A 23,726-nucleotide genomic window follows, 5' to 3' on the forward strand; every position below is an offset into this window, starting at 1 on the left:
AAATCACTACAGAAAACTCAGACTGCAGGAGGCAGTGATGCTTTCCCTCTCATTTGGGATTAAGCCAGCCCCCACCACGTGAAAAGAGGCCAAGTAACCTGAACCCTCATTACTTGATGTCCACAACCAGGGAACCCACAGCACAGCTCTGTTCTCAGCTCTGCTGCCCATCCTCACTGGGACATAATCGATGGAAATCAATGTCCTCAGTGACAGCTAGCTGTCAGCCTTCAGGGACATACATGGGTTGTAGGGAGTGGTTATCCCATGACATTTTTCAGGTCATGAACCCAGCCCTTGGCAATCTAAAAATTGTTGATGGCAGCTGTGAAGCCAGGTATGAATGGTTTACCAGACACAAGTCTACAAGTGTCTGCTTATTTAATGCTTTGGCAAGACACCACATGAGTTTGCCCAGGGCCCGCAGCACTGCAGCTTCAAGTTGCAGCAGGCATCTGGCTGCTCTGCTGCATTCGTGTTTGGGGTGGGTAAGTGGTTCTCCTTGGTAAAGCAACTGCCTGATGTAGCTTTTTTTAGGGGGCTTACCACTGAAACAAACAAAAAGAAAGAGAACTGAAACATTGGTTAGAATTTTCACTGTAACAAAACAACATTTTTGCTTTTCCCTTTTCATCCAGAATTGCCATTTTCACCAGATGGAAAATTTCTCATTTCCAGCCAACTGCTCCGGCTGGCACCAGGAAGCAGAAATCCCAGCAAAAGCCAGTTCACAGCACTGTAATCACAGCAATTGAACACTCGGTGGCTGTTGCTGCTAGAAACACCAACACAGTTATACCACAGTGCTGGACAACAAGTGCAAGAGGACTGACCAACCCCTTTTAGTCCTCCCTTCCTGTCTCACTATTTTACTCTTGGATGCCACAATGCAGATGAAACACCATCTCCTCAGATGACTCACACACAACCTGCCTGCCACACACCTGCAGCTGAGCCATTGGATGGGATTAAAAGAGTAATTTGAGACCTGAGAATTTCCAGAAAGACACTACTCTCAATTAGTGTGGCACCAGGAAGCACAAAAGCATCCAATTCCTAATGGGAAGCAGACATGAATGCTATGCAACAGACCTGCTGGCCCTCAAACTAATGTCTGTATACACTTCAGGAGGCATTGCTGCAAAATCCAAGAGCACAACTGAAAAACTGTTCAGGTTGGCAAAATGTGGCTGAGCAGTTGGCCCCCAGCACTGTGCCTCTTACCCAAGTGAAGGGTAACGTTACATTGTCCCAGCACAAGACAATCACCAAAAAATAATGCAGGTCTTTAACAAAATGAACATGGTCCAGAGTATTCAGCCGGCATATCATTAACCTTTAATACACTTTGTGACATATCCAAGACATTTTTTAAATCACATTTTATTACTATATTCCAAAAAAATAAAACCCAAACCCCCAAACCTAACAACTCCCCCACCAAATATTAGTTTTAGAAGTTACACATATATAAATACAGTTACAAAAAGGAGAACACTGCCTTAAGAGTTCCAGTTACAAAACATAGATGCATTTACTAAGATTAATGTTTAACGTCACTGATCTGAATCCGTGTAAGCCAAAGAAGTCTATTAAAACCAATAGATTTGTCACACTAAATAAGCATTCAGTTATTAGAAGTCTTGTCTATTCACCATGAATTCCACATACTCTCTACTTTGTGAATACAAAGTGCACTAATATATTTACACTCTGAAGTCTAGACCACAGTGTAAAAAGATAAAGCTCTTTAGAAATTACGACATTTCTGTTACATTTTCTATACAAAATACTGCCATGGAGTGTTCTTACCTACATCTCAGTTAGGGGGAAAAATGCTCTTTTTGCCAGTGTAGTGCTGTACTGCTCTTGTGAACTTTACTTCACAACTCCCTCAACTTGCAGAAGTGTATTTTCAGCTGCAGTGTCCCGCTGGGCTGGCCTCAGGACCTGGCAGGACTGCGATGCCCACCAGCACCAAGTCCATGCAGAATTGCAAGGTGCATCCCACCTCTTTGAGAGCTTTCACAGCCATCATTTGAAGGGCAGTAATACTGGATCCATCTCAGAGAAGTGACGTGAGGAGACACCTCAAGCCTGTCATCAACACAGACCCTATTTAACAAATGGTCAGCAAAGGCTGCACAGCCTTACACAGCCTATGCTTGGTTTCAGAGAGGGTTGCAGGTGTAAAGAAAGGAAGTAAAGAGACCACAATAACACAAGGCTGCTTTTAACCACAGTGCAAAATATCTAAGACTTTAAAAAAGTGACTGTGCACTGACATTTTTTTATCTGTCTAAAAATACTGATTTCTCATCAGTACCGTTATGGTATCCTAAACATAAACAGAGTCAAATAAGACACTGCTGTTTTTTCTGTGTCTACACCAACAGACATATTTGGGCCCCAAGAAACCAAACCATTTGTGGTAATTTCCAGTGAGGCCTTACAATCTGATTTTTTTCCTGCTTTAATTTTTTCTACCTCAGCTCCAAACTCTAAGCATTACCTTTCTTGTCAGGGTCTACATTTGTTGTGCTCCACCTGACCATTTTCAATGCTCCTCTTTAAATCAGCTACAGAAAGGTTTCTGTATGAGTAACAGGAGTCAGGGATTTGAATGTACCATCTTCTTAGTGTGTCCCAAGAGTAAAGCAGAAGAGCTGAGCCCATTGAGCACATCTTCAATGTGAGCAAGCACAGAACTGCCCTGGCTGACCAATATACCCTGTCCTAAGGAAAGCAAGGTCACAAGTTGCTAAGATTAGGAGGGAAATGTACAAGAAGGTGAATATTTATCTTTTTTTGTTTTCATTAATACAAACAGACTAAAACAATGACAATTTTCTAAGTAAGGCAAGTTACCAACCTGTCTCTTTCTCATGCAGAAAAACAGTTGCCATGACCTCTGGCAAATCTGGGTGGTCTATTAAATAAAAAGGCAAATGACAAAACCTCCTGTAACTGGGCCATGACCAAAATGCCACCTTCATTCACTTGGATACTATTTTTTCAGGTTCCAGTCAGGCTACCTAACATGAACAATAAACCAAAACTTTGCAGCAGTCACATGCCGCTTCTCCCCTTTGACACAACAAATAACCACCTCAGTTAATAGTTTCTAATCCTCTCTATAAGACTTTATCCCAGCTGTATATTTATCTGCTTTCAAAGCAGCCTTGGGGTTGTTTTTTTTTTTTTTGCTAAAAGAAGATATCCTGGGCACACACTTTCTTTTTGTCAAGTTTGTATTTGTTTTGAATGTATTTTGAGAAATAAATTGGAGAGGTGTCTGAAGTTTGAGATGTACAGAAAATGATTCAGCAGCAGATACTATTGACATAGCACCCTTGTAATTCTGCAGATCCCCTAACAAATGTTAGGAGAAGTTTCTGTGTTACACCAAAAAGAGGACACAAGCAGGAAAGGAGGGCAAAACCTCAGTCTCACAGTTCTTGGGCTAAAACATCCTGAATGAACTTCAGTGTACGTTGATACAGGAAAGCATCCTTCTTCTTTGGCTTACAAATGTTTAGATGATTAACATCCACTGGAATAAGGTCTCCAATTCCTAAGTCTGGGAAAGGGAAAAAAAAAAAAGAAAAGAAAAAAGAGAAGAGAAGAGAAAACTACCAGAGTTCATAAGGTGACCTAAACTGAAAAGAACATCTTGCATTAGCAATTTCTCTCTCAAAAGCAACTTCTCCTATCTTCAATGTAACTCTTTGGTCATCATTATTTTTTCATGTGCTAAAAGCATCAGTACACAGTTATGGCCAGATAGAGCTCAATGCTGCCACAAAACCCACACTGGCACACTACACCATTAGGTCAGAGTTCTGCTGCCTTTGTTCGAACTACACAAATGTACATTTCTCCATACAGACAACTTTGCTGAAACAAAAGTTCATTTACCAGCACCTGACCAACAGCACAGTCCTGACTGAGGTTTAAGCATTGATATGATCAGGGACGTAGTTTAATGCATGGTATCTTGAATCTGATCACCACTAACTGCCCATATTCCTTACAAAAATACTTTGATGTGGAGATTAAAATTTGTACTAGAATGAACCTGAAATAGAAATATGCTGCAAATCACTACACACATTTCCAGGTAAATGAAATATTTACATTGCTTAATTGTAGAATACAAATATTCCATTTTCAGCTACTGATTTTGGGGCACACTACAGCATTTATTCTCTCCTGACAGCCATTACTACCAATTTTCCAGTTAGGATGATGTTACTGCCAGATTCCAGTTTATTGTCTATTCACTTCTCATCTAGAGAAATCCTCCATTTTGCTTTGAACTTTAACCACGTAAGATTACACTAGAGCAGGACAAAGCTCTGCTTTCATGTGTCCAAGCAGACATGCAACAATCAGGGAGCTTCCTGCTTGTCAGCCTGTGTTTTGAACAGAGTGAGTGTCCTGCTACTGAACTGCCATGTGCCCTCTAAGGGTTTTCAACAGCACTTAGGTGCTGCACTGGGTGTCATCTCTAGCAGAGGAGAGAGATGCTACAAAATGACAAGTGCACAGTGCTCATTTGGGCTCTGTTATTTGGCCCTCTTTTTAATCTTATTTTGTTAAATAATAACACAAAAAAGTCCAGTTTTTCAGTCCTCGACAATAAAAGTGCATCAGCAACATTTCTGCAGAACATTGCTGCTCAAGAAAGACATACTGTAAAAATACTGTTAAATAGTGATTCAGAGAAACAGGGATGTATAGTACACCTTTTTCAGAGCATCTGACCTTGCACTCAAGCTAGTGGATTTAGCTGGTGGAAAGCCTGATCTAAAACCTAACAAAGCAATGGTTTCTGGCCTTACAGATACCTTGGGCAGTGCAAAAGAAAGCCTGAAAATATAAGACTTGAAACAGTTGTCTAAGTTGAACATATAAAAAAAGCAAGGGAAAAAAAATAATCTGGTTTTCCCTTTTCCTACAAAAGGCAAAAAGATGGAGGGAACTCTTCAGGAGGCAAACTCTATTGCTTGAGTTCATGAGATGTGAAAGGTAAAGGATTCTCAGCACTAAAAACCGGCTTTGTGACTTTTTCCTTCCCTTAGCAGTTTACTAATTTTCTTTCTTAGCTTTTTAAAGGAGGAAATAGCTGGAATTTACAGAAGCATCTGAAACACTATTCAGCTTACCTATAGAAAGATAAACCGCAAGTAGTCATAATTACAGAGGAAAGGACTCCAACAGTGTAACATTAGATCAGGGTCTATCCTCCTTTCTTCAACAAGCCTCACTCTCATTTAGAAAAATCCAAACAAACAAACTGCTGTTCTAAGATCTAAACATAGCTGCTTCTGATCTCAGCTGGGAGGCTCAGTCAAAAGTTTAAACAAAACCCCCCACACCACAACAGATGCATTTTTCTAGGTTTTTCTACCATAACATTTATAACCCTTTCTCATTGTCAATGATACATCAATATATACCAAATTAAATAAATTAAATGGCTATTTCTCACTTACCTGCTGACTCCACAGGTACAACATGCAGTTTTATCATGCTGCCTATGTGTGTTGGTAGGGTTTCTGCAAAACTCAGCACTGAAAATTTCTTGTCTTTGGCAAAAGACAAGAAGTCATCATTCAGCTCTTTAAGGGCAGGAGAATCTGAAAAAGAGCAACATAGTTTTTGCAGTGTTATAAGATTATAGCATTTTTCTGGCAAGAGTGCATTGCTAAAGAGATGTTTTTATTACTATGACAGTAAAAGTAGTAGCATTTTGTTTGTAATCCCCTTTTTCCAACTAGCATATGCAACAACTTGTTCTGACTCCCCCTTTTCCTCTCACCTCTGCAATCAAATGAAACAGCTACTCAGAATTACTTGCAATAATTCAACACACAACCCAAAACACAAAAAAGGGGGTTTGTTGTTTTCACCCAGCTTTTTCTGATAGCACGATGAAAAACCCCAAAGCACCATGAACAGATTAGCAGGCTCCCTGTTGTTAGATGGTAGCAAAGTGAACATACCCTTGCTGAGTTCTTTAACCTCCACAGACGGGAAGAGGAGGTATCTGGCATTTATAGAATATTCAGCCAGCTGGGAACCATGGTGAGGTACACTATAAAATACGATTCCTCTGGTGTTGTTTACAATTTTATCCATTTCTGGATTCTTGGAAGCATCCACCAGCATCTTTTTGACTAGAAGACCTGGCAACAGAAGCTGAATTAATGCAAGGATTTAAATCACTGTGAAATAATGATCATGCTATATTAACCATGAAACAACTACCACATTCTTGCCTTGGTTGATTAGTCCTTAGATTGTCAAATATGTAAGATTAACTTGAAAAAAACCCAAACCAAGCCTGAGGAGGCATCAATATAAAATGTCAATGAATGATGCAAATCCAATTTTGATTTGCTTTATGTGTTGCTAATGACATTTACTATATGCCTGATCATGGAGAAAATTTTGCCTTTGGATTTCCATTTACATGAATTTCAACTGAGTTTTTAAATCAACACAGTAAGAACAAACAGCACTAAAAATCCTTTCAAAATGTATATGCTATTAAATATAATGCAGTAAGAAAGTAGAAATCTGTTTTTCATTTTTAGGTCTTTGCCAATTTTTTAAATGAACTATTCTGAATAATTGCATTTTTACCTGAATTTGGTTAATGGCTTATTCTGAATTCTAACTGCAAATAAATGCTTTATATGAAACAGGCAACATGCTTACCACCCATGCTATGGGATACCCACACCAGTGGTCTGTCTCCAATCCCAGCAGCTTTGAGCTTGTCAAGCAGCTCACTGCTCCTGAAAGCAATAGACTTCCTGCAAAGAAACAAACACAGGCATAATGGAGCATGACAGGTTAAAAGGCAATGTTAAACCACAATGAATTTTAGTGCTGCACATTTATGAAAGTGAATTTGGTAAACAAATATTAACAATTTAATTATTGTTTCCACATTGAAAAAGGCCAAAAACTTTTGTAAGGATGGCTTCAGAAGGTCAATGGGAATTGAGCTAGTTTCCTGCTCTTGCTAGAAAGTTTTATTTTAATTTTGCTCAGCAAACATTTCTGCTTTCTTGGCAAGCTGTTTTATGGAGTTTTAGATAGTTTCATTTACACATTGTAGCAAAACAATTTTTATTCTATGAAAGCGACATCAGCACATAATGAACTTTACTCCCTCCAACATGAACAAACCTCATGTACTTTGCTAAACAATGCTCAAAATGTAGAGCAATATACAGAAATTTAAAAACTATGTGCATGATCAACCGATAAGTTAAAAAAAAAAATCACAGCTAATGTCAGTTACATTTGCCAGACAACAATCTCCAAATGCTTTATACTGGAATAGTGCTGAAAAGTACTGAAAGCACAATAATCTCCATGTTATAAATGAGAAGACTGAGCTCTGGAAAGGATAAGCTACACATCAGAGGTTTAAAATGAATCTGCAGTATAACCAAAACAAAACCAATGCCAATTCCCAATCCAAGCTTGGAAGTGCCACATTAGCACTTTACATTACTCCTTGCAGTGTAACAAGAATCAAACACAGAAGGCCCTTGGGTAATGAAAACATCAGGACGTGGGAGCAACCACCGTGCAAAAGAATTCACTTCGTCTCTATTGATCTCAGCATTCTCACCAGAAATTGCTTTATAACACATATGAAAAGGATAATCAAATGTGTCTTTTCAGTTGAACAGTATGCTCTAGGCTAGCAGAGAGACATAAAAATTCACTTCTGAAGCAGTGAATGAGACCATACATTTAAGAGCAAACGTAAGGTTGTGTTTCTACTGCGACCTCTTTGCTCCCACTAGTTAGAAATATCTTCAATATCTTTCATTTATTATTAGCCGTATCAAATTATAAAATGATCAAATACTATGGTTGGGTGACCATAAATAGCAGCTAATGTAATTTTCTATTTTGTAATGAAAAAGACGTTACCTTAGGAAAACAAAAGGAAATATATGTTTATTTCTTTTAACATACTTACTCCAGACAGACACAGGAAGAGTTTTCTTAGAATCATAGAATTCACTTACGTTAAAAAGACCAGTACGACCATTGAGTCCAACTGTTAGCCCAAGGTGGATGGCCAAGTCCACCACAAACCCAGGTCCCTAAGGGCATTATCTGCCTTCTTATTACCTCCAGCGACAGAGGTAATAAACCACTTCCCTGGGCAGCCTCTTCCAGGGCTTGACAATGCTTTCAGTGAAGAAGTTTTTCCTAATACCTAATCTAAACCTCCCCTGGTGCAACTTAAAGCCAATTCCAGTCTTCTTTGGACCTGCACAGGTAACCACCTACATGCTTCTTACTGTCATTTTTCTGCCTAATTTCAAATAGGCACATTAACAGTCATGTCTTCCTTGTTTTTTCCCCTGCTTCCATGTTTTCTTTAATGCAATAATTGCACTGATCGTTCATATAGCCAGAGGGAAGAGGGAATGAACAAGCACAGAGTTCCCAGTCTATTATACACATGTTGAATTTTTTTCTTCCCTGCACAAAAAACATCATTAATTTTCAGATTCTTAACCTGTAAGCAGCCATGTACATGCCTCTGCTGCAGAACACAAGTCAAATTTACAGTACTAGTTACATGCTTAAGTATCTGCATAAATGTTTGAAGGATTCTGATTTAAAGATCACTGAACTTAATTACCAAATTCTATTAAAGACAAAAAACCTTTACAGGCCCAAAGTGTTTTTATTTTTCATGAGGAACACATTTGATGGTAGCATCCTCCTCTGACCTACCCTGTTCAAGGTCAGTAAAAACACCATTCCTCTGGCAAGGGCAATTACACTCTGATTGAATCAGATACCGTTGTCATATTTTATCATCAAAGTACCATTTTTTGAATAAAAGTATGTTTATATCAGAAACAGTGTGGCCAGCAGGACTAGGGAAGGGATTAGTGAGGCAGCACCTCGAGTCCTGTGTTCAGTTTTGGGCCCCTCACTACAGCAAAGACATTGAGGTGCTACAGCAGGTCCAGAGAAAGGCAATGGAGCCAGTGAAGGGGTCTGGAGCACAAGTCCTGTGAGGAGAGGCAGAAGGAACTGGGATTGATTAGCCTGGAAGAAAGGAGGCCCAGGGAAGACCTTACCACTCTCTACAGCCACCTGAAAGGAGGTTGTAGCCGGGTGGGGACTGGCCTCTCCTCCCAGGGAACCAGTGACAGGACAAGAGATAACAGCCTTAAGCTGTGCCAGGGAAGGTTTAGGTTGGATATTAGGAAAAATTTCTTCCTCAAAAGGGTTGTAAAGCTCTGAAACATGCTGCGCAGGAAGTGGTTGAGCTCATCCCTGGAAGTTTTTAAAAGGCTAGTGGATGTGGCACTTAGGGACATGGTTTTGTGGTGGCCTTGGCAGTGCTGGGTAAACGGTTATACTTGGTCATCTGAAGGGTCTTTTCCAACCTAAACGATTCTATGAAAATATATGCTTCATTTTATCCGGAGTATAAAGCCACAGTACAGTGATTTTTTTTGCTGTGCTTATGAAGCATTATTGTGTCACTTTAAAAAATACTCACCTTAAGATATAAAGTTTATGCTGTATTTTCATTAACCAATAGTATAATTTACTGTGTCCCTTAACATGAAGAGGAACAGACTGTAAGAATTAATGCAATTGCCATATGTAGCTATTCATGAGGCTAAAAACTTAAGTGTACCATGACTATACTTAGTATTTTTCCACGTTTGATTTTTCAAAGCAACAGGAAAAGTTAAATTCACTCCTTCACACTAGGTGATCCCAAGGATCAGCTTTACAGGTCTACTTCCTGCTCCCCCCTCCAAACTGCAGATGCTGCTTTTGTTACCTGTGAGCCTCAACAGGACATTTTGCTTTCCAGTCACTCAAATGGGTGTCATACTCCACAGATATGATTCTAAGGGAAGGACAGTCTGAAGCAAGCCATGTCTAAATTAAAGAAAAGCAAAACCAAAGGAGCTTATAATTAAAGTACTTAAACTCTTGCAAGCAATGGAGGAAAGATGCTACTATGAGGACAATATCAAGCAAGATTTTTGCTCTTCAGTTAATCCCCAAATACATTTTATACCTCAATTATTATTCTGTTATTACTTGCTGAACTCTAGATTGCTCCTGAGCCACAAAGCAGGCAAAGAATGAAGATTCATCTCTAACTCGTGCATTGCTGGCTCCCTCTCCTGGGTGAAACAAGAGTTACTAAGATTACCAACAGGACTAAACAGTTCATATTTCACAGAGATACTTTAGTGGCTATACAGGTGTGAGTTTGCTTGGAGCAGTAGTTACTTATTCACCAACAACCCTTAAATGGCAACCTGCACAAAGTGAGGTACTCAGACACCTATGTAAGAAAGGGAAGTTAATTTAAAATGCTATTTTATAAATCTTTTCCTCAGCAATAACATTCCACTAAAAAAAACAGAGAGCATAAGGAAAGCAGCCATTGCCTCCTCTTTCACTAGCATGCGAAAGATGTTGAGAATATAAAACTTTGCAGGGACTTTTCCATGCAAGAACAACAAACAACTCATTAACAAAAATTTATCATCAGGAACTCAAAAACTGCTACTTGTATAATAAATTACAAGTAATTGAATTCAAAAGAGACATCTGCCAGACAGCAATCTTCTAGATGCTCTGGACAGCTCTCATTAATGAGAAAAGCAGCCACATGTGAAAATGATACTGTCTTTTTACCTTTGGCCAGCACTGAATATAGTCCTCTTCCTTTTCTGAGGTCTTTTTATCCAAATGCCGGTCAATGTCTTGCTGTCTCCAGGTTTTAAATGCTGCTCCCAAAAGACCATGAATGAAAAGGATGTCTGCTCTGATGCGCTGGCTGATCAACAAAAGGAAATTTTAAGAGATGTGTGGTACATATTCTTTTAGCAAGTTGGAACTTTTAACCTAAGTGATGCCAAAATGCTTTTTTTTAACAATACATGTGATTTCTTATCTTATGGACAACACTTCATGGTATTTCAAAGAGCATACTCAGATAAAAACAAAAACTAGGGACCTTTCCCTCCAGCTACTGTTAATGTGGCTCGGTAGCTCCAGCTTTATCATCATATTAGAGCTTCACTGTAACCTGAGTTACACCAATGACCCAGGGAATAGTTACTACTAAGTGACACCCCACACTGGAGACTGCTTCAGTCCCAAATACACAATCACTATTAATAAGGATGAAAATTTACTGCATCTTAGGCCAACAAGAGCTGTTGCCAGCAGAATAATTACAAGACACTGTATCGCAGTGTCTTGTCACAGTTGCAGTGTCACAGTTGCAACCCACACAAAGCAACAACTAATTTCATGTTTTGTGTTCAGATTTCTCCATGCATTCCAGTAATACTCTGTTCACATTTACGGACTGCTGCAACCACTTCTGTTGTTCTTCCACTTGAGAATCTAAATTCAGTCCTCTCAACTCACCAAAGAGCAGGAGGGGCAAGGTGACATCAGTACAGCAGCTCTTTGATGTCAACTCTGCCAAAGTTTTGTAACAGAACAGTAGAACAAGTGCCTCCAAGTACAGCACGTAAAATGACTCCTTCTACTTTACCTGCTACGATACTGTGGATGTAAGACATAAACACCATCTGGATATTTTTCTTTCACCGTGTCCCTGTCTAGATTAGCCAAAGCTCTGGATGCATGAGAAGACTGAATGACATGTGGGGATTTCATTACTTCAGCAAGTACAGAAACCCAACCTACATTGAGAAAATGAAGTGGCAGGTTAACTAATAGAAACATCATCCAAACAACAGAATTCAGAAACATCACCCATCAAACTATACTTCTGAAAATAGATGTTAAAACTTAAGAATGGTAATGTCAAAATAAATTATTTCAATCTACTCTTTACTTCAGGAAAGCCAAGGCTAGGTAAGTGGAATCTCCAAAATTCAAAAACTCAGAGTGGCAAGGTGGCAACGTATTTTACTGTTCAGCTTATGATCTGAAGGAGAACCCCTTCTCAGAATAAAAAGGAAGTGTATCAGCAGGTCAGCACAGTTGTAGCAAGAACAGACCTCAGATCTCTTTTTGCAGGTAAAATGCCAGGAAGATGGAGACAATGAAGTTAAACCATAAGAAAGGCACAGGAAACAACCTACAGGAGCAATGGCAGGTAAAAAAATTGATGCTTGCTGTGAAAGTACAGTAATTTTTAATTTTAAAATCCAGAGTAAGAAAAACTCTAAGTAATTAAAATCACCTCCCCTATTCTAAAAATTATATACTATTTATACCTTAGAAACATAGGACAATTAAATTGGATACAACCCTCATTAATTTTAAGTCAAAGATACTATGACTTACAGACACTTTATGATACTCTACCTAAGGTGTAAAATTTTCTTAAACATGGATGGGAATGTTCAGAGACTAGTGAGAAATGTAAAGGAATATATTTTATGTGCATATGCACATGTTTCTTTAAAATCCTGATAAATCTTATTGCTGACAGCAAAAGTGGCCTATAAATTACAACTACATTACAGTCAAGTTCATAAATAAAACCTGGGAGTTTACTTCATGAGCATTGTTTGAAGACCATGTTGCTACTAGTATAGTCAGTAACTTGCTAATTCAAGCTAGTTCACTGTAGACTGAGGAAAAGAACGAATTGACATTTCAGTTTTGTTTTGAACAAACAAACAAAACTGCTACTACCTTTGAGGAGTTTTTTGAGGATTTTTTTTTTAAGAATAATGTATTTAAATTATGTTCCTAAGCAGAATATATGCGGACCACTGTGAAAGTTGTACTTAACAAGAATACTATCTAAAGTCTACTTTCAGTTCTCCAAACACAATGGAAGACTGCCAAGATAGTCTGAGTAAAACTGGCTTCATCTCTGGTTTTTCAGTTCTCTTAAATGAGCCAAGATGAAGAGTCAAAAATAAGTGTTCAGAATCAAAGATAAGTGTTCTGCCCCCAAATATCCCATCACAGCTATTACACAGTATATCGCTGGTTTTCTTCTTCCTATCCCAGCAGTTTTTGCAAGAAAAAGAACCTTAGAGGTTATTTCTTCTTATGCATCATTCAGCAATAAATGAGAAGCTTTATCCAACTCTGGACTAGCAGTATCCAACTGCTCATCTCTGGAGTTTGATTCACTGTCTAAAATTCCTTTTGTACTGAGAGCTCTGTCCCAGGGAGCTCCTGACAGGTCTCCTGTTTCAATCTCTTCTTCTACACATATGGTTTCAACAATCATAGTAATTTAAGAATGGTGCCAGAGCTCAGAACAAAGGCCTTTATAGTCCAGCTGCCTTTCTTCAGAAGTGAGCAGTGTGGAAGCTGCAGAACAATATAAGAATAGAGCAATAAAAGGACAATTATATAGTGCTGATTCTAGTCTATACCCTCAGGTTTTCTGCAGCCAACCTGGTTTCCATGTGTAGAACTTTGTGGATTTTTCTTTATATGAATTGTCTAATCACTCTTTGAAGCTCTGTAAGTCTTCAACTACCACAATGTTTTGTGGCAAGTTTTATTTTGGTTATGCAGTTTATGGAAAAATACTATTTATTTCTGTCTCTATAATGTACAAGAACCTTTGGTCTTGCATTACAACTAACAGCAGATGACCATTCCCTCTGCCTCCTCTATGCCAGTGAAGAGAATTTTATTAATCTTAGTCACATTCTCTTTCAATTGCTTTTTCCAAGTGTCTTAGTCTAGTTATTTATTCTTTTTATCACAGCCATTGCAAATTTTTAACCACCCTCACCGTCTTTTCCTGTGCCTTTGCTACTTCCCGTTTGTATAACGGAGATTAAAAATGCACACGGCTTTTAACAGGCAGACGCCAGCTTGGACTTACACAGAACAACACATTGATATTTTCTATTTATTTATTTATTTTATTTATCTGAAACTTTTGGAGTAGAAATCTACCACTGAAACAGCTTTCCTTTTACCTGCACGTACTATGGATGAGTGAAGGCGTTCATCCAAAGCCATATTCCCAATAATGCGAATTATGTTCCTCTGTATCTTTGCTGAATCTTTACGTAGCTGGTATATCCTCTGCAATAACTGAAGGCCTCCTTTAGCTTCAATTTTATCACAGTGAGAAGAAATCTGGCATTACACAGTAAATACAGTGACAATAAACAGATGTTCTGCAAAAGGTTCTTTAGACGCTGTTAATTCACAAATTAGGGAGTTTTAAGAAGCAGGTATAACACAGCCCTTGTTTCATAGGAATTACTATTAATCTAGAATTTATTATGCCATATTTGAAGAAGTAATAAGTATTTTAATATGCAAAATGCAAGATCTCTATGAATTGACAACTTGAAAAACTCTGAGTACCACCTCTCTACTCTTCTTCACATCTGAGGGATATGAAATGGTTTCCACTTGGCATGATCAAATTTTAACTCAAGGTCAAGAGGCTGAACAGGTCAATTGTCTGCATTTGCTAAAGCACTATCTCAACCAGAGCCACTTGTCCATCACCTAAAATGCAATCATTATAATTCCTTCTCTTTGAAATGAAAAAGTTTTTTTTGCATTCCAGCTAGTACTGCTATCATTACTGATCCTAAGGGCAACAATTTAGTCCAGATGAATATGTGTGGTAGCTTTGGAACTGCTGATATCCTCGAGTCTGCAGCTTTCAACAGGCATTTGGAATGAGTACAGTCACAACTTGCTTAAACTGAAAATCTAGAATATAACAAATTCTAGACTAAGTCAGAATTTCTATGTATATGGAAGATGTGAAAAGAGTACTGGGAAACTGCACTTTATCCATCCCTACTATCAGTAACAATTTGGTGTTCTCAACACTGTTTCTCAGTGTTCTAGGCTTGCGAACAATTAAGTGTACACAGAAGAATGTAGCAATAGGAAACAAGAAGAATCACTGTTACAAAATATCTTCCACGCTCTTCATCTGTGTCTGCAAAAAACAGACTGGTCCTGGGAAGGACACTGTATTAGCTGCTTGCTGTGCAATGTTCTACCCAAAGAATACCTTTATGTATGGGTATGGTTTGCATTCTGTTCTGGTTTCTGATTAGAGTGAATTCACAAGGCTATTTTGTTTTGTAGAAACCTGGAATTTCAGAGCTGCTTTTTTACTTCTTGAATGATACATACAGGTATAGTACAGGGGAACTTGTAAGGGCGTATTAGAAACAACAACAAAACTTACATACACTTCCCCCTGAGGAAAAAAAAACTAGTTTGTTATACAAATGTGTTCATTTCACACCTGTCTCAGTTGTTTGAACATTCTTACAGAAAGAGTGAGGGGTAGGAGACAAGGAAAGGACAACTCCTTCCCAGTACATGAGAGTCCATTACAAAGGAACGTCTATAAATGTAGCTTTTCAGTTACAGTTTAAAGGACAAACTACCTTAGAATGCTGTACTAAAGCCTGCAAGCAAAAGAGTTCCACTGTCTCTGAAGGGATTTTACTCAATGTCTCACAATATGGAAGTCCATTTCCTCCAAAACACCATAAGCCTCCCTGAAATGAAACACAGTAAAAATTATAACACATTTCAAATGGCTACATAAAAAAAAGCATTTCTAAACTAGAATGTTAAGTGTGTAATGATCTACAGAAATTTCTTTTAAGAGTGCACAGCATGCATGCACTTTTCAAAATGTACAAATTAAGCAACAGTACATCATTAAAGTATTCACTATTTTTAACTGGAAGTCTGTAGTCTCCTTAGTCTATTAAGTTCAAAACATACAATAAAGGGGAAAATGTAGGATTCTTATTTTGTTAATGAATGTCATCTTTTAAGATCATTTGCTTAAGCATAAAAAAGCAAGAATCAGATTATCTTTAGACTTGCAAAAATTAGAAGAGGAGGGAAAAAGGTCTTCAGTATGTGGCACAGCCTCTGAAGACCAGTCTCTTAATCACGCAGCAGAAAGACCAACATAACCTCAACAAAAATCAAAATACTTCCAAGTGTGGTGTCTTACCAAAGCTCCCTTTGTAGCACGAGCTCTGGCTGTGAAAACAACAAAGGAGTGATAGTGTAAAAATAGCACACATAACTCTGTCATAGAAAATAAAGAGTTATTGCACTGTGAAAACTTTATAAATGAAGATTGACAAGCATTGTTATTAAAATGACATTCATTTTTGTTATTGCATCTTATAAAAAATAACAATCACCGATTAAAGAAGTCAGAACTTTTCAACAACAACAACAAAAAATTCACGAGAGAGTGGATGAAACTGACATAACAAATATTACTTTAAAATAATAATAACGGCACTTTAAACAACATTCCTAAAGCCACTTAGGAAGTTGTTGCACAGACAGAGTTGAAGCATTCCTAGATCCAAGTCCAAACAGACCATAGACTACTCCAATTCTGGTTTGGTAACGGGGACCTGTTTCAGGGAGACATTTCCATGTGATGTAACAGAGTTTACTATTTAAGGTGTGCTAACAACCTACCATTTTACTATAGACTTAACAGAGGTTTAATAAACTCATCAGTAAAAGAACATTCAAACAACAGTAAGATGGAATGTGAAAAATTTTATGAGCACAAGGGGAAAGAAAGTCTTGGACAGAGTGTTGAAATGTCTGCTTAACGGGAAGATAAAATATAATCTTGCACTAGACCTTTCAACTAGTACAGCTGGGAAATATAAACAAGCTTTCAAGCAGACACTGTATTTACAAGAGATTTTGCTTATGTTCTACAATCACAAAGTGTCTGTACTTCTCTTCCTCTTACAACGATCAAAAATATGGAAAAAGGTTTGTATCTCTGAGCTCTGCAGGAACAAAGAACCCAAACAGTTCTGTTCTGCAGATGGAAACTCACCCTTTGTGCAGCAAGAGTCTGGCTACTTTCACGTAATGCAAGAGATGTGAAGTACTGGACACATGGATCAAGACCAGTCTGAGGTAAAGATACCAACAACAAGCGAAGTTCATCTTCTATGGGATAATCCTGTGAGAAGCAAGCACAAATAGCTTTTAGGTTTTTTGTTCAAAGCATGCAGCAAAACACAGAAGAAAGAAGTATTTGAAATAATGGAATCAGTCATACTAATGAGGCCATAAAATATGAACCCTGGACTTAAGTGCTCTGCAACTTCAGTTTAATAGTTATACCTGTAAAGACTTTGGAAACTGGTAATTCTAAAACCACCAAATAAGTGATGAAAAGCAAGCTTTACACTTCATACTTTGGTGGCCTTATTCTAATGGCTCCAAAGAGCAGAAGAAAAACCAGTTCCTCTTGGCAGAGGAAACTTAAAAGTTCCCCCTTAACTACACAGAATTTTCATAGAATCATAAAATACTCAGAATTGCAGGTGACCCACAAGGATCACAGAAGTCCAACTCCTGGCCCTGCACAGGACCATCCCCAAGAATTACACCATGTGCCCGAGAGCATTGTCCAAAAGCTGCTTGAATTCTGTCAGGCTTGGGGCCATGACCACTTCTCAAGGGAGCCTGTTCAAGTGCTCAATCACCCTCTGGATGAAAAACTTTTCCTGATATCCAACCTAAACCTCTCCTAACAGAGCTTCAAGGCCACTCACTCAGGTCCTCTCACTGGTCACCAGAGTGAAGAGATCAGTGTCTGCCTCTCAGCTTCCCCTCATGAGGAAGTTGTAGACTGTGATGAGGTCTCCCCTCAGTCTCCTCCAGGCTGAACAGACCAAGTGATCTCAGCCACTCCTCATACAGCTTCCCCCAAGGCCCTTCACCATCTCTGTTGCCCTCCTTTGGACCCTCTCTAATAGCTTAATGTCTTTTTTATAGAGTGGTGCCCAAAACTGCACACAGTGTTCAAGGCACACCAGTGCAGAGCAGAGTGGGACAATCACCTTCCCCATTCACCAGCTTGTGATGCTGTGCTTTTGGTGCTGCACCATTAAAATGAATGCATAAATTACTAGTAAAAAATAAAGACATTTAAGGTTTTGTCTAAAAAATTAATGTAAGTATTCATTTAACAATCCATATATTGTTTGATAGATTCAACAAAGTAATTTCACTTGCCCACAGTCATGGAACTTGCAGTTATTCCAATCCTTGATAAAATAAGAGATGGAGACTTATTTGTGTAGAGCTGCCACAATGATTTGCTTCAACTTCCTAAGCAGCAGATTGGCAACTCTTAGCTTCAATCATCTAGCAATCATACTGCTGTAAATATATATCCATTACCATATACTAGTGTAACCTAGTATTTAAGGACTGACAGGTACAGATCTGCTATCACATAACGTAACAAAGACAAGAAAGCAAAAACTGAGAATATCACTACCAATCAAAGCACATATTCAGAGTTCTGTTGAATAAGATACACAGGTATTTTTTGACAAGGGCCTTCTGCATTATTCATTCTTATAGCATTACAAAATACCTTATATACTATATTTCATATGCCAGCTGTTTATTGAAGAAGCTGATGACATGACTCCTCAGGCCATCATACATATATATAATATATACACACACACACGTAAAAATTAACGTTAAACGAAAGCAAGGCCAAATTTATCCAATAAGGATTTGTTGGCACCCAAAAGCTGGCAGTGAAGAGGTGGGCCTACAGCAGAGCACCACAGTAGTACTGAGGAGGCAAAGGCCTCCAGGAGCTCTATGTGTAGGATTCTGTCAGTGTCAATAAGGCATGATTTCTTCACACTGCCTATTGGGTATAGACAAGCAGTGCCTCTGTCAGACTGGTAACTGGCACAGACTTCACTGTTTGTAAATATGTAAACTGGATATACAGTCCAAGAACAACAATTTATCAATGCTTGCAACCTTATTTCTTTCCACCATGCCACTTGTTAACACAGATACACCCCAGGGGTATATCATACATTTGGGTCCTAATTTTACTACCAGTTAGTTACTTTAGAAGAACTCCACTTTAAACAGTTAACAACAACAAAAGCAGTAAAAAGAAGCAACTAAGAATCATCTAATACCTACTTTTCCTTTACTTACAGTCTTTATTTTTGGCAGTGGTGGTGGAGGCAGGAAAAAGCGACGGTCGACATCCTTGGATCGAGCCAAACCTATAGCAGTCCTTTGATCACAGGTTTGAGCAACTGTGCCATATTGATAATCTGTTGTACAAGAATTTCACTATTAGTTTTAACCCTAACTTTAAATATTTAATTTTGTTTTACATGTAGTTTGTGATCTACTTCGTAAACATACTTGAAAAGAAGAACCATCTCTCCACAGCCTACTTTAAAAAAATCCTTTGATTTTATAACCACAGATGCCAAAAGTTAAAAACTGCAGATTTTAGACCAGCACTATACTGAGCTGAAATACACCTGGGCACTAACTGTTCATTAAAGGCCAGTTTGATAATTCAGTGGCAAACGGAAGGAAAAGAAAATATAACCTTGATGTAAATCAATACTTTTTTCCATAAAAATTTCCTTCTATTCCTGTTATTGTTATACAATTCTAGAACAAAACTGAGAAGCCATTTAAAATACACTTTTCACAGTTGCAGATTGGCAGTATTTTTTCTTTGGTGGAGATCATTTATACCTGCAAACTGAACTCACTGGAGCTGAACACTTTGGTCCTAGCTGTGAAACATTAGCACATACTTTCAGTCCTAAACTTTCTATGACTTGGTTTTGAAGTATCAGGTTAAAAAAATCCTGTTTTCCTCATGAGGCAGTTGACAACAATAATCAGTGTTTGTGAAACATCCAAATACTACAACAATGAGCACTACAGAAAGAGGGAGATAAAAAGCAACTGAATTCCTGATACTGGACATCTTGGGCTCTGAGATCCTGAAATCACCTGCTAACAGTATTCTTCTACAAAGGACAAAGTTTCAGTTTTCGTACATCCTAGCTTTCAAATGTTTTCAAACAGTTTACTGGTGTAAATTCCCTGTGGAAATTACTTAGAATTTTAAAGAGGCAATTTGAAACAAGATAAATCCCAGTGTGGAATTGCCCTGGAAGAGTGAAAGATCCACAACTGACCAAATTACCAGAATGAGAGTCCAGAATAGAATGTCAAGAATAGAATGTCACCTAGTTTATGTAGCTTGGTGATGGAGGAGAGAGGAGGAAACACAAATACACATACCCACACCTCCCCTTTACTTGGGGTTTCAAGGATATCTGTTGCTAGAGCAAGAGGGAGAACTTATTACTATTAAGTAATAACTAGGACAAAAAATGGCTTACAGATAATGCTTGCACATACAAACCCTCTACCTCTGGTTTGTCATTACTACCTATCAGCTCCTAACCAATTTTTATTAATTTAACCATGGCCTTAAACTCACTCCTACAGAGCCTTATAAAAAAAAAATCACTGCCAAAACTTGAGACTGTGTTAGCAGTCCCAACAGAAAGCCCAAGGAATTAATGAGCATGAACTGCTCTTCCACACCACAGCAATGGTTACAAATCTCTGGTGGGGAAACAGAGAGAGGCCTGCTCTGCAGACACTCACACTGTGTCCGGGTACTAGGAAAGAACACCTACTTGAAATGTAAATAATTCCCCCACATCTTAGACCAAGTTTCCCAGCATATTTATGCTTCCTGCAGCTACTAGCTTTTCTTCATGTTGTCAGCAGACTTGGAACAGCTAACTGAGACTGTGTGGACTTTCTGGGACAAATTAGGCTACATCAGCATACATTACCATGCCAGTGACTGTTGCTTGCCAGGTCTTGTACAGCCTGCAGTCGGACTGCTTTGTCTTCTGACTGACTTCTCTTTAAGAGAAGCCATAAGGCACACTCATGATCTTCTCCATCAAAGGTACTGAATTGTTCTTTGACCAGGAAACAAATAAAATCCAAGTTATTATTAATGAACATTTTAACCAGCCATGTTTCTCTGTGCTGAATAAGGAAACATGTTTTTTTCTAATATCTGAATATTACTCGTTCACAGTAATTCAGAGGGTAACGTTTTAACATTAAATTAGTACAATAAACAACTACAGAATGGCATCAGTAAAATGCTGGTCTTGAAGTGGTGAGTTTGACTCATTTTAGTGGCACCAAGTCGATATTTCATACCTATGTGACACCCACAACCCCTGGCTGGCGCTTACCAATCAGAATTAACAGCAGGAGCTGCAAATTGTTAGCAACTCTTGAGGCTCTGACCTTGAACAATTAATTTCATAGGATGACACAATGGAGATGCACATTGCTATAATCATTTAACGGAGAGTTAAATGGCAATAGACAGCATGCCTCAGGAGCACAGTTTCTTATATAAATGGAAATTCTTGTTTTAAATTACTCGAAAAAGCAGCAACACTGTTCCAAAAAAGTGTGCTGCTTTCAGTTAATATTGTCAATTTTGATGAAAACATAGCACACTTTTCTAAAATGAGATTTAAGAGTATTTCATCCCACAAATACCTTTTGTACACAAAACTGGTATCAAATATTAACCTGGTAACTTAAGTTTTAAATCTCTTCTGGAACAAGGAAAAAACCAACCCTCAAATCTCCTCTTAACCATCACTTTCACTTACTTTAAGAAAAGAAATTGTTTTAATACATAGAAAATAGACAACTAACATGTAATCCATATTAATATAGAAATTATAAGCTATATTATCACTGTTTCAGGAAGAAAAGAACATGGTAACTTTGTGAGAAAAAATATTTTACTTGCTAAATGCCCTACTTCTTACTGTTAAGAAATAATCATCATACATAAAGTCCTGCTTTCAATACCTACCATTAAAAGGTCTCCGGAAGATTTTAGCTTCTGTTTCTAGAATTTTTCTCACTGCTTTATGGATTTCTTTTCTGGCTTTGTATGTGATCCCTACAAGAGTATTTTTATATTACTAGAAGTTCTGAAAGACAGTTCCCTCACATCACTTTTCAAAAATATATGGGAAAAAAATACACACACACACATACATACAGACATTATATAAAGAGAATTATCTCACATATAGAGAACTACGTATAGAAAAAAATATCTTAAAAAAAATACAGTCAGCAGCTTAAAATAAATTTGGTGACATTTCTTGGTAACAGACCTCAGGAAATATAACTTTCCTTGTTATATAAGGAAACTTCCAGAAACATTCTATTCTCTTAGAATTCTATTTTCAGAACTCAAACAATTATGTATCTTACCTTGATATTCACTTGGACGTAGAGAAGCTGTACGTACGTATACATAGGATTTAAGTTTTTCTTGATGTAGAGCTTGAGTATCAATTTGCAGTAACTTATTTAAGGACAGGACCTCATATGTAATGAATACAAAACCTCTTTAAAGAAAAGAAAACTGCGTATGAATATCAACTAAAACAACATAATGAAAAAAGGTTAGCAACTACAGTGGTATAAATCATCCAGATTTTACAAAATATGTAATAGTCTGCAGATTATTTTGATCTAGCAAAGTACAGAAAAGGCTACAAAACTTGAAATAAGTTATAACTATCAGAAATTCTGATTCAAGACTACATCCTACCATGTCTAACATCCCCTAATATTAGCACGTTTTCTGGAAGATACATATATTAAAATTTTAACTGTATACATAAGTTATGTATATGCTTATCAGTTACAACTTACCCTAGTATAAGCGATCCAGTTACCTTTGCAATTTTTCCTTGAAAAAATTAAAACCAAATGTCAAACAAAGTTGTGTGCATCACCTCAATATAAACACAGTTACCATTTGATAATCAGACAGTAAGAATACCAGCCATTAAGAACAAGCTTTAAAAAAATTTTCTACTGCTCTCTGGCTTCCAGGAAATTATTAACCAAAATTTACAAATGGAGAAAACATTACTTGATTTGGATTTCCTGCTCTCCTAAGCAAGATGATAAAACAGGTATCCTGCCAGTGCTATTTACTTTGAATATTGCTACCTCTCAATTGCATTCATTGCTCAGCTACAAGAATCAACAAACTTTCTCTGCCTGTAACACTAGCAGTTATTTGGAACTCTAATTTTAAGGAGTTTGCTTTTTCTTACATGTTGGAGCTATATTACATACAGGACTGTGTATGTTCTTTGAGAAGGCCTGCAGAGTCTCCATAAGAAAATGTATTTTAAAAAGTAATACCATTGAATCTAATTTATAAAGCGAACAGATAACAAACACATGTTACTTGCAACAATTTGCCTTTTAACCCTAATGATTCCTATCAGATTTCAGCTACTTTGTACCTACAAAGTTGATATGATTATCTGGATATAAGGATCTCTATACAGAGAAACTCTTATCATTACCAGTAGCAGCAAAGCCACTGGAACAAATCTCACCTATCATGAATAATTTCTTTTCCTCAGCATGAATTGGGAGATTTGCCCCACAACCACTGCTACCAGCTTCCATCTTTGTGAGGCCATAAGAATTTTGCATGCGGACAAGAGGCAGCAGCTACATGTTGAAGAAATAACTGGCAGAGAAGTTTGAAACAGAAAAAAATGCAATGCTTCCTGTAGAGCAGAAATTGAAATATCCTATCTTTAATGCCCAGAAATAAATTTCAGAATTGTAAGAATTGTCATTATATGCCGAAGGCACTAAAGAAAGCAGAGACTAAGCAAGAGAGACTGCAGAGCTGAGTAAAAAAGGAAAAAGAAATAATAGAAACAAGCTTTATTCACTGTTTATGAACGTAATTATTTCATGGCTCTAGAAGTTACAAAAAAAAAAAAATCAGATACAAAGGA

At 37.7% G+C, this 23,726-nt stretch overlaps 1 protein-coding gene across 2 annotated transcripts in view; it reads right to left on the bottom strand.

Annotated features, from left to right (window-relative positions):
- Nucleotides 1-1,315: 1,315 nt before the first annotated feature.
- SERAC1 (serine active site containing 1) overlaps nucleotides 1,316-23,726 on the bottom strand; it is a 24,979-nt gene continuing 2,568 nt past the window's right edge. Inside the window, exons 3-17 of one of the 2 annotated variants that reach the window (XM_008637899.2) lie at nucleotides 22,612-22,648; nucleotides 22,165-22,301; nucleotides 21,755-21,844; nucleotides 20,697-20,828; nucleotides 19,012-19,133; nucleotides 16,862-16,990; nucleotides 15,417-15,530; nucleotides 13,968-14,130; nucleotides 11,597-11,747; nucleotides 10,726-10,867; nucleotides 9,854-9,954; nucleotides 6,727-6,824; nucleotides 6,009-6,191; nucleotides 5,499-5,642; nucleotides 1,316-3,580 (exon numbers count right to left, since the gene is read on the bottom strand). In XM_008637899.2, coding sequence (XP_008636121.1) covers nucleotides 3,450-3,580; nucleotides 5,499-5,642; nucleotides 6,009-6,191; nucleotides 6,727-6,824; nucleotides 9,854-9,954; nucleotides 10,726-10,867; nucleotides 11,597-11,747; nucleotides 13,968-14,130; nucleotides 15,417-15,530; nucleotides 16,862-16,990; nucleotides 19,012-19,133; nucleotides 20,697-20,828; nucleotides 21,755-21,844; nucleotides 22,165-22,301; nucleotides 22,612-22,648 — 1,874 coding nt within the window. In that variant the 3' untranslated portion in view covers nucleotides 1,316-3,449. Of the gene's footprint in view, nucleotides 3,581-5,498; nucleotides 5,643-6,008; nucleotides 6,192-6,726; nucleotides 6,825-9,853; nucleotides 9,955-10,725; nucleotides 10,868-11,596; nucleotides 11,748-13,967; nucleotides 14,131-15,416; nucleotides 15,531-16,861; nucleotides 16,991-18,996; nucleotides 19,134-20,696; nucleotides 20,829-21,754; nucleotides 21,845-22,164; nucleotides 22,302-22,611; nucleotides 22,649-23,726 lie in introns of both variants that reach the window. The other variant, XM_017739522.1, reaches the window with a different exon arrangement.

Source organism: Corvus brachyrhynchos, unplaced genomic scaffold, assembly GCF_000691975.1.
Source record: "Corvus brachyrhynchos isolate BGI_N302 unplaced genomic scaffold, ASM69197v1 scaffold14, whole genome shotgun sequence".
Lineage (NCBI taxonomy): Eukaryota > Metazoa > Chordata > Aves > Passeriformes > Corvidae > Corvus > Corvus brachyrhynchos.